Source organism: Mauremys reevesii, linkage group 1, assembly GCF_016161935.1.
Source record: "Mauremys reevesii isolate NIE-2019 linkage group 1, ASM1616193v1, whole genome shotgun sequence".
Taxonomy (NCBI): domain Eukaryota; kingdom Metazoa; phylum Chordata; order Testudines; family Geoemydidae; genus Mauremys; species Mauremys reevesii.
The window spans coordinates 102,404,540-102,416,575 of record NC_052623.1 but is presented as its reverse complement, the minus strand read 5'-3'; the positions used below and the strand labels follow the sequence as shown (position 1 = coordinate 102,416,575).

General features: G+C 43.6%; 1 protein-coding gene across 14 annotated transcripts in view; it reads left to right on the top strand.

Moving 5' to 3' along the window:
* DOCK9 (dedicator of cytokinesis 9) overlaps positions 1 to 12,036 on the top strand; it is a 312,141-nt gene that overhangs the window by 236,565 nt on the left and 63,540 nt on the right. For all 14 annotated transcript variants that reach the window (XM_039482322.1, XM_039482303.1, XM_039482396.1 and 11 more), the window contains exon 39: positions 10,634 to 10,749. In XM_039482322.1, the coding sequence (XP_039338256.1) occupies positions 10,634 to 10,749 (116 nt within the window). The remainder of the gene's footprint in view (positions 1 to 10,633; positions 10,750 to 12,036) is intronic.

Genomic DNA, 12,036 nt, shown 5'->3' with positions numbered 1-12,036 from the left:
AGTGGTGAGTGAAAAATCTCACAAGCTTCTAGACCTATTACACACTGCTACCAAAAAGACCGTCCGTGCCAATTAACGACACTCTCCTGGAACCAGCTCAGCTCTTGTGGCAAACACTAGCCATTATACCTGCTATATCATAAAAGAAATAGAAGAGATACCAGGTCCCATTATCAGGGTTTGACTACTTTTCTGTGGATCCTGCACCAGGTTCTCTTGTAATCACAGCAGCTCCATATGTTTACATCAAAAGAAAAGAAGTTTAAGCAGCTGGACTTACTAGGAAGGAAGAGCTATTCCTCAGCCAGTCTTCAAATGAGAATCTCAAATTATCGAGCTTTTCTTCCAAAATATGATGACCTCTGCTGGAATAGGGTCTCTGAGTTCCTTGATATGGTACCACAGGAGTCCAGAAAATAATTGCAATCTCTGATTAATGAGGGATAGTTAGTTTCCAGAACCATACTACCAGCTGCAATGCACGTAGCAAGCACTGCAGTGTGTTTAGTGGCGAGTGCTGTAACAATGAGGTGAGTGTCTTGGCTACAATATTTGGGTGTCCTGCATGAGATTCAGAACACTATGAGGATTTACTCTTGAAGGAGTCAGAGCTATTGAGCTTTAAAACACCTTACATACCCTAAAAGACTAATACAACTTTAAGATTGTTGGGAGCCTGCCTTCTCAGATGGGAAAAAAACAACACTGCATACAGTCTCACTGAAGGTAGCTGTCTCAACCCTTTCAGTATGCCTAACACAAGTCTTCTGATCCTGCTAAGAAGAAACAGTGTTTTCTCTATGCCTACTTCTTCATAACCATTGCCAGCCAACAGGGAGCAAGTTTGATGGTCATGTCGAGAGCTCCGAACTAGCTGTTATGAATAATGTTTTCTTTTCTTACCCCTTTTAGAGCACAAACCTGGAACAATATTTCAGCAGACCCAATCGGTCCTTGAGATTATCTTGACTGATTACTCTGTTTAGATGCAGACTACTCCTGCCCACAACCCACCCATCCCTATCCTCTTTCAGAGACTCCTTTCACAAGAAGATTCTACAAGAAATTCATTGTCTGTTGTCCTTCAGAGACATAGAAGAGGTTCCTCCCCAGTTCAGGAGAAAGGGCTTTTTTCCTCATTTCTTTCTAATTCCAAAAAAAGAAAAAGGGATTGGAGGACTATTCTGAATCTCAGAAGACTCCATACATGCATTTGAAGATTAAAATTCAGCACAGTAACTGTAGTCTCAATAATTCCTTCCCTAAATCCACAAGATTGGTTCACAGCTCTCAACCTTCAGGATATGTATTTCCATTCACCCCCGGCCCTCACAGGAAATACTTGAGTTTTATAGTGGGATCTCAACATTTTCAGTATAGAATTCATTTGGAATGTCAACAACCCCAAGTATCAGAGGGGTAGCCGTGTTAGTCTGGATCTGTAAAAGCAGCAAAGAATCCTGTGGCACCTTATAGACTAACAGACATTTTGGAGCATGAGCTTTCGTGGGTGAATACAGCTTCCACCCCACCATCAACCTCAGCCTGGATCAATCTACACGGGAGGTCCACTTCCTAGACACCACGGTGCAAATAAGTGATGGTCACATTACCACCACCCTATACCGAAAACCGACCGCTATGCCTACCTTCGTGCCTCCAGCTTCCATCCCGGGCACACCACACGATCCATTGTCTACAGCCAAGCACTGAGGTACAACCGCATCTGCTCTAACCCCTCAGACAGAGACCAACACCTACAAAATCTCCACCAAGCATTCTCAAAACTACAGTACCTGCACAAAGAAATAAGGAAACAGATCAAGAGAGCCAGACGTGTACCCAGAAGCCTCCTACTGCAAGACAAACCCAAGAAAGAAACCAACAGGACTCCACTGGCCATCACATACAGCTAAAACCCCTCCAACGCATCATCAGGGATCTACAACCCATCCTGGACAATGATCCCACACCTTCACAGGCCTTGGGTGGCAGGCCAGTCCTCGCCCACAGACAACCTGCCAACCTGAAGCATGTTCTCACCAGTAACTGCACACCGCACCATAGTAACTCTAGCTCAGGAACCAATCCATGCAACAAACCTCGATGCCAACTCTGCCCACATATCTACACCAGCGACACCATCACAGGATCTAACCAGCTCAGCCACACCATCACCAGTTCATTCACCTGCACGTCCACCAATGTAATATACGCCATCATATGCCAGCAATGCCCCTCTGCTATGTACATCGGCCAAACTGGACAGTCTCTACGGAAAAGGATAAATGGACAATATACAAAAACCTGTAGCAGAACACTTCAACCTCCCTGGCCACACAATAGCAGATCTTAAGGTGGCCATCCTGCAGCAAAAAACTTCAGGACCAGACTTCAGAGAGAAACTGCTGAGCTTCAGTTCATCTGCAAATTTGCCACGATCAGCTCAGGATTAAACAAAGACTGTGAATGGCTTGCCAACTACAAAACCAGTTTCTCCTCCCTTGGTTTTCACACCTCAACTGCTAGAACAGGGCCTCATTCTCCCTGATTGAACTAACCTTGTTATCTCTAGCTTGCTTCTTGCTTGCATATATATACCCGCCCCTGGAAATTTCCACTACTTGCATCCGACGAAGTGGGTATTCACCCACGAAAGCTCATGCTCCAAAACAACCCCAAGAATATTTACAAAATAACTGGCAGTTGTTGCAGCATTTCTAAGCAAGCAAAATATTTGAGTTTATTCTTACCACGATGATTGGTTGATTCATGATTCCTCTCATCAAGTCTGAGAGAACATTCATTACACTCTCCCACTACTCACCAATCTAGGGTTTAGAGTAAACCGGGAAAAATCTCAACTGATCCCATTATCAAAGATGGAATGTGTAGAAGCTCTGCTGGACTCCACACATCATCAGCTTATTTACATGAGTCCAGATTGGAGACAATGACACAACATACTCAGTTACTGAACAATCCTCAGATATCAGGAAGATAATGTTTGAGTTCTGGGACACATGCCATCATGTATATTCATCAGTCCTCATGTCAGACTTCATCTTCACTGTATGTAAGGCTGTCTGAAGTCCATTTTCATGGTAAAAAGACATCATGTAGACACATTGGTGAGGATTCCTCAGCATGTCCTTTCTGCAGCCCAGCATGTCCTACAATTCTTATACATATGGGCTATTCCCATCCCATCTTCAGTTTCCGGAGCTGTTCAGAGTTGCAGTACGGCTTGTGCTAGCAACAGCCCTTTCTTCTGCTTGTGGCCAGAGCTTCTGCCTCCACAGCAGCAGTCAAGCGGTGGTTTGATTCACACCTATCCTTTTCTTTTAGATATTTTACTTTTAGCCTTTTTTCAGGCACTTTAAGTGTTTATATTTATTGTCAAGCCTTCTCACCTCTTCCTGATCCAGGATCTGAGCAGTGCAGTGGTCCCAACCACCTGACACCTCTGCTGCAGTGTCTCCTTCCGCCTTTCAAACATGGCAGAAGAGCCATACAAGCACCAGCAAAATCCAAAAGGTGCTTTGTATAAGAGGCAATTTTCTCAGGCTTGGCAGAATATAAAAATGCATTGCCTGTACCCAGCCAGCCTACACTATCTCTGTCAGGGCCCGGAGCTCTGAGTTGGTTAAGTATGTTGGGGCCCCAACCCCTCCCAAGTAACTGCATCTTCACCACAGAAAAACCTGACCTGGAGACAGAGTAGAACAGGGAGAAGCCCTGAGGACGAGGAGGATTTCATCCAGCTGACCCAGGAGGTAAGTCCTGGGGCAACAAAGGATTATAAAGATAAGACCCTTTCTGGGCTGCTTGTTACCTCACAAGTCTTACAGCAGGTTCTAGGATCTGGGGAGAGAAGCAGGACTGCTACACCACTTCCCTTCCTCACACCATGAATCAGTCAATTCTCATGATACTCTGGGGTAAGTCGTGCAAAACCCAGAGTCTCCGGTTCCTAAAAAGGCAAAAGCAAGTGTGTCCTTCAGAAGGCAGTGATTACTATTGTTAATAAACAAGTGGGGTGAAAATTAAGAGTTAAACCCCTTCTCCTTTGCCTTCTCCCCCAAGGCAGTTTTTGCTGGAGTTTATCTCGTACACAGAGGCTCCATCACAATGCTCTATACTATGCTCACCATCCCTCTCACATCCTATGTGGGCATGCAGAGAAGCCTGTTCCTCCTTGCTGTGCAGCCCTGCCTCAAGCTGCAGCCTAATGGAAATTGTGCCTTTTCTACTATCAGCCCAAGAATCCCTAGCTCTGCCAGGGAAAGGGGCTCAGACTTCAGGAAGTAGCAGAATGGAAATTGTGCAGTCTGATCATCAGCCATACACTTTAATCTACTCCTCCACCATGGTTACTGGTTCTCCACAATATTGCTCCGCCCAGTGCTCATAAAGAGGAAAGCATAGCAAAGCTTGTGACAAAACTGTGTGAGATGCCACATCTCCCGTTAATTAAAGACTTGTTTAATCCACCACATGGTCATCAGCTGTTACATTGCCTGTTGTGGATAAGTTAATTGTGTAAGGGATTTATGATAAAGGACACATGGCGAGCTTCATGGTTCTCAGAGAACATGACAAATAATTATCTTGACTCAGACGCCACTCATCGTCAAGACAGGTTTGATTTACTGCAAAGGCAGTGGAGCCTTCTGAACCAGTTTCGTACTGGATATGAAATTTGTGCTGCAGTGGAATTTCGGTGGTGTTTTAGAAACTGTCCACTATGTCAATGTGGGCAGCCAAAAACCATGACACACATAGTTGAGGACTGCAAAATGACTTAGCTTTCTGGAAGTCTTCATGCATTGGACATCCTTGATAAGAACTCTGTGGCTTGGCTTGACCGGATTGCATATGCCAAATAATAATAGTAATTATCAGCCATAAACCCTTGCTCTCCTAGGAAAAGGGACTCAGACTCTGAAAGATGGAAAAGAGTTCTCTCTCTCCACCCCTCCCCTGTTCACAGACTTGCTCCACATTAAAACCTTAAGCAGTTCAGGCAGAACAGACGCATTGGAAGATTCCACTCCCCATGAAGCTGCACCTTTATGGGATTACCAAATGGTAAGTGTGAAGTCCATTCCCATGTTCAAAAAGCTCCACTTGTGGTGCTAGGTTGCTCCTCCAGTACTTACTTACTAGCCTGTCTGGGGGAGCAAGCAGAGGCAACGTTTCGGGCTCCAAGGAACAGCTAACAAGCTGTTTTCACAATCGAGGTATATGTACCAGTACTCTTCCTCTGATGTGTGGTTCCCAGACCAGAATGAATAGTGTACTACCTCTACGCTGTAAACAGCCAGGGGAAAAACTACCACGCATTTTAAAAAAAAAACTATAGAACTTTTCCAGGACAGGATGCCAGTCAGTGGCCTGCAAGGAACTTCTTAATATTATTAAAATATCTTTCCTTTCAAGCATCATTATGATACATGCTTTCCTGTTGATGCCTCCTTTGAGGACATCATAGGATCCAAATGAAAATACCTAATTAAACCAAATGCTAAACTAAAATGTTAATATAAAGAAATTTCATAAAATTTGGGAGCCTAAGGTTGGTACAGCAGTAGCTCCACCAGTGAAAGGCATAGTCACAACTTCAGAAGGGGACTTCCTTCCAAGACCACATAGAACATAAGAGTGATGACACGTTGGACAGCAGTGTCAAAGCCTCAGCTTGCAGCTGTTCATACTAAAAGTTTTTCATATGTTTAGTAAAAAATCTACTTTGTGGTCAACTAGTGGTTCATCTTCTGGTGATGTGATTCTTGTTTGGAGTGAGACATCTTGGGTCCTGTCTTCGTCAACTTCCTTGATGTGTAATATGTGACAAGCAATGGATTCCAACTTGGTGGCTACAAGGATGTCATGTTACATCCATGAATAGTCATCAGTCATCCCAAACAGGTATCTTGTGCATCCAAACTTACAGGTGAGGAGTTATTAGGGAACTTAGTAGCCAAGACTGCAGAGAGTCCTCTGCTCTCTGTCAAAGCCAGCAAAGAAATCTATTAGGTGCAGGCAACACCCAGTGGTACTCAAGAAGGGACTGTTAACTTGGCAGGGAGAAAACATTTGGAGCAGAAGCTTCAAGGAAACCTAGATTAATTTTACTACAAACCAATAAAATATTTAGTATGACAAAGACTCTTCCTTCTTATCCACCTTCTTTTTACCAGAGCCTTAACTAGTTGACTGTAGTCACAGCAAGACATAGCTCACAAGCTGAAACATGCAGTGCCACAACCCAGACGCTGGATCACTTTCGTGGGCATGGCTTCACAATAACACCAAGAAAAGCTCTCTGGTCCTGTTAACAAATGTAATTCACCTGGGATTGGAAATAAACACTTTGGTGATTGAAATCTACCCACCACTAGACAGATTCCAGAAGAACCAGGATTTGATATCCATGCTGGACAAATGCATGAGACCAACCGTGGCTCAGTGTCTCTAGCCATTAGGCCTACACGGGTCTCCCCATCGGCAAGGTCTTCTATCAGGCATCTCCAAGCCTTTCTTCTGAAAGTATGGGACCATTCCCTGGAGTGAATGCAAGACCAGGTATTTGTTCCCAGCCAGGTGCTGGATCCCCTAAGATGATGGATAGTCCTAGAGAATCTCCGCAGGGGTCGTTCCATATTTTTTCCGGTCCAGCAGGTTCTTACAACAGACACCATTCTGAAAGGATAGGGATCACTTCTGGGATCCAGAACAATATAAGATATCTGAAGCTCCGGGGAAAGGAACCACAGCATGAAGCCTTTGGAGCTCACAGTTGTCAGACTACCTCTGCTGAATGCCAGGTCTTCCTAGAGGGCAATAACATCTTGATCCAACCAGACAGCCATGGTTGCATACATAAACGATCAAGGGGGAACAAGGAGTGTAGCTCTGCGTGCAGATGCGATGGAGACAATAGAATGGGCAGACAAGACTCTCCCTTCCCGGAAGGTGATACACACAAAAGGAGAGCTGAACATAAAGACAGACTGGCTCAGAAGATGCAAAGTCGACTAAACCAGAAAGTCGTCACTCTGATCTCGCAAATGCTTGGGCTCCTTTCTGACCTCTTCTGGTAGAATTGAAGCTAGAACAATTGTTGCAGCTTCTGAAGAGACCAGACACCTTTTTTCCAAGACCTGTTCCTCCACACAGACCTACATCGTTGCAAAAAAAGCAAACATGATTCTGGGATGCATTAACAGGTGTGTTGTGAGCAAGACACGAGAAGTCATTCTTCTGCTCTACTCTACTCAGGCCTCAGCTGGAGTATTGTGTCCAGTTCTGGGCACCGCATTTCAAGAAAGATGTGGAGAATTTGGAGAGGGTCCAGAGAAGAGCAACAAGAATGATTAAAGGTCTAGAGAACATGACCTATGAAGGAAGGCTGAAAGAATTGGGTTTGTTTAGTTTGGAAAAGAGAAGACTGAGAGGGGACATGATAGCAGATTTCAGGTATCTAAAAGGGTGTCATAAGGAGGTGGGAGAAAACTTGTTCATCTTAGCCTCTAAGGATAGAACAAGAAGCAATGGGCTTAAACTGCAGCAAGGGAGGTTTAGGTTGGACATTAGGAAAAAGTTCCTGCCAGGGTAGTTAAACATTGGAATAAACTGCCTAGGGAGGTTGTGGAATCTTCATCTCTGGAGATATATTTAAGAGTAGATTAGATAAATGTCTGTCAGGGATGGTCTAGACAGTATTTGGTCCTGCCATGAGGGCAGGGGACTGGACTCAATGACCTCTCAAGGTCCCTTTCAGTCCTAGAGTCTGTGAATCTATGAATCATCTTCAACTGACAGCCTGGCTATTGTTAGAATTAGCCTCACTCGGCCCACCTTCCAAAGTGATCAGAACTTTGCTCTCATCCAAGAGAATTTCCACACTAAAAAATCTACTCCATATGGACCAAGTTCAGTTGATGGTTCAAAGAGCATAATGCAAATCCAAGAGATCCTGGGGATTCTGGCCCCCCTGGATTTCCTTCAGGAAAGTGCGAATAAGGGCTTTCAGCCCAGCACCATCGCTAGCCAGATATCAGCCCTAAGTAGTGTGGTACTCACAGGATCCTCAGATTCCTTGGCAGAACCATCAGGTATCCAGATTTCTCAGAGCAATCAGACTGACCAGACCAGCAGTCAGACCAATTTTCCCTAAATGGAACCTACCACTGGTATTTAAAAGCCATAACCACCCATTCTTTGAGACTATGATTTCCTTCAGTCCACCTATGGCCACAGCACCTGATGAAGAAGCAGTGACACACTAGAAGTCAGAAGAGCACTCAAGACTTTTGTCAAGCGTGCAGAATTCACAAGATCTGGCTCCCTGTTCATTTTCTTTCATCCTGAGGTGCCAAAGGCTTTAGTGTGTCCAAGCTGCCTCTTACTCAATTAATCAGACTGTGCATTGCTGAGGTGTACAAGCTGTCTGGCACACTTGTTCCAGAAGCAATCAAGGGGCATTCTACAAGATCCATGGCAGCCTCACAGGCTGAAAGAGTGAGTGCTTCCAGTGCACAGAACTGCAGAGTAGCCACATTTTCATTAACTAATGCCTCTATCAGACACTATAAGGTGGACTTTCTGTCTCTGCAGAGGCATCCTTTGGCAGGCATGTACTGCAGGCAGTGGTCCAGACATAACCTGCCCATTTGAGCAGTTCCAGAAAGGGTGGTGAGGGAGGGGTGTCTCTCCTGTTTCTTTTGTTCACTTTTCTATCTCTTCCTTCTCCTATTCATGGCTTGCTACTTCCCATACATATCAGAATTGTGGGAGATGCTGGGCTGCAGAATGGAGAATTTCTTACCTGATCATTTCCTTTCTGCTAGCAGCATCTCCCACAGTTCTACCCAGCTTGGATGGCTTCACAGCCAAGGATCAGCATTTTATTTGTATCATTACCGTGTAGGCAGTGGCCTATTGTCCATAGTTAATTAGTTATCCCAGAAATTGTTACTAATCATTTTCCAAGAGTTTTTCACAGCTTTGGAATGAATCATCTGGCAGTCAGGAGAAAGGGGCATGGCTGGCACAGTTTTGAACCACCTCCAGAAACTTCAGACAGGAGGGGAATAGCCCAGAATTGTGGAAGATGCTGAAGCAGAAAGGAAATATAGCATCTTGTTCTCGGGAGGAGATCAGTGTCTCAGGTCTCTGTCGGATGCCTTCTTAATATCATGGTCCCACAGCCAGTTTCTTTGACATATTTTAAAATCTGGTTACTGTGTAGCCCCATAATTGAGGTTCAGTTGAGTTTTGGACATAAAATTGAAATTCAACGTCTTTATGTCTGCAGAATGTAATACATCTTTCTTAAAATTACAGCACTTTCGCTGAATCCAAAATAAATTTTGAGGGCAGGTGGAAAGGACAAACAAGTGTATACTCTGCTTTCTTCTGCTTTCATGATGCAAAGCATCTGTAAATTTACTGTAACAGGTCAGTATGCTCTGGCTTCTTTGTGCTGCTCCATATTGGCTAAAAGCAGCCAGAACATGCATGTGAATCTGACCCTGAAAGTTAGAACGAGTGGGAGACCCAAACAACCATAAGTCTGCCCTACAGTGATACCAGTGGGTGAGAAGGTTGCAATCTATTGTTACTTTTAAAAGTCAGTTAATCTGAGAGACAAGCATTAAATTATGTTTATCATAAGGATAAGATTGTCACAGTAACTGTGAAATTTTGCCATTTACATGGACCCATGTGCCACACATTAACAGTTAGTTTGTGTTAATCTAGTCCCATTTCAAAGCAGACTAGAACAAAGTGAACTAACAAACTGTTATTGTGTAGCAGAAGGGCCACAAGGTTACCCTGACCATAACGTGAAATTATTTATTTTTTCCGCAGTAATTCATAATTTTACCATGACAAAATAATATCCAGAATCATAAATATATGGTTATTGCATGGTGTCACTACAGGGCACAGTAAGGGTTATGTGGGTGCACTGTTGTGCATTTTGATGCTTCAACATGTTTGTATTTCTTTTACATTTAACCTTAACTCTGAATTTTCAGGGTTTATAATGCTTGGGTTTGAGATAATTGCAGTATCCTTAATTTTACCCTAAATTACTGATATTTGTTCTCAACCTTAATTCCATCTATCCATGTCCTTTTTGTTTTTGAATATATTAACATAGTATTACCAGTTATTTAAGTCCATTATTTTAAATATGTTTAATGCTGCTATTTTAAGACTTTACCTTTGCACTTCAATGTGTGATTATGTTAATTAAATTATTTGAATACCAAATACTGAACACACACATAATTGTCCCGTGGTTGGAAAAGTGAAAAAAATATAAAATATCAGAGGGGTAGCCGTGTTAGTCTGGATCTGTAAAAGCAGCAAAGAGTCCTGTGGCACCTTATAGACTAACAGACGTTTTGGAGCATGAGCTTTCGAGGGTGACATATAAAATATTATCAACTGTTTAATGTAAACCTCTGTCAAAGTCCTTATTTTTCTTAAACTTCCTCTAATGCAGAAAGTCTCTTATAATTTTTGGCTACATGATTTAGCAGCATTAGTTTTAAAATATTTGTGTTTAATTATGTATCATAAATATAAAGTAACAATTCATTTGAAATTTCTACAGGCTATGGCCATTCAGATGCAGATGTTCTTCACCAGTCCTTACTTGAAGCAAACATTGCCACTGAAGTTTGCCTTACCACTCTGGATACTTTATCTTTATTCACAATGGCATTTAAGGTTTGTTCTTAACACAGTTTTGATAGATTATTTGATTTTTGGCATTTTAAAAAAATATTCTCTAGAAAACTACTAAAAAAGAAGATCTCATATTGACCTATGCTACTAACAACATCTGTATTAAAACTGCACAAAGCAGGTAATTCATAATCGTGCCATTCAATAGCTAGTAACCTTTACTATTGAAAGTATAATAAAGTCTCTTTTGCTAGTATTAATAGTATGCTTTGAACTCAACTAGTTGTCATTCAATCCTAGTAACTTCCACTGAAGTCAGCATGAGTTTTGCCTGATGAAGGACTATAGAACTGGACCTTAAATGTTTTAAACTCAAAAATAGAAAATTGCTAGTAAACAGATCAGTTTAAATGATGCATCATCTTAGTTTATTTTTACACCCTCTGAGGGGAAGAATAAGCAGGGTAAAGTGAGCAAGACTTCTTATTGGTCAGCGCCATTCCATAGGGTCCTTTTCTTCCTCCTCTACCTTTTCCCTCTCCAAACCCATTGCATAAAGGTCACTGTCTTTTTAGTCTTTTGACATAGCTGTCCTTTAAGGGTTTTAAGGGACTGATAAAGAAACACTGCAGTAAAGGCCTTACTAGTTTTGGTTGCTTGGTTTCTGTTGTGTTTTTGTGCCCACCCTCTTCATATTTGAGTTACCAATTAAGTATTTAAGACCTCAGTAACATATGTGTACTATCATGTATAATTCTGTTTATGGATTCATCCAGGGCCGGTGCAAGGATGTTTCACGCCCTAGGCGAAACTTCCACCTTGCGCCCTCCCCCGTCTCCAAGCCCCCGCCCTGAGGCGCCCCCCCTTGCAGCAGCTCCCCACCCTCCGCCCTGAGGCGCCCCCTGCCCCAACTCACCCCTGCCCCGCCTCCTCCTCGAGCACGCAGTTGCTGCTTCACTTCTCCCGCCTCCCAGGCTTGTGGTGCCAATCAGCTTAGGCACCGCACGCCTGGGAGGCGGGAGAAGTGAAGCAGCCATGGCGTGCTCGGGGAGGAGGCGGAGCAGGGGTGAGCTGGGGCGGGGAGTTCCCCTGCGTGCCGCCCCCCCTTACTTGCTGCAGGCGACCCTCCCCGCGCTCTCCTGCCCCAGCTCCCTAAATGCCAGCAGCGACTGGGGCGGCCAAAGATCCGACCGCCGTGGTCACTGGCAAAGAAAATGCCGCCTCCCAAGGAGACCATCTAGGTCGCCTAAATGGTTGCACCGGCCCTGGATTAATCACTTTGGCTACAGATTAAGATTACTAAAGGTATTGGAGTATTAACTGTTTAGA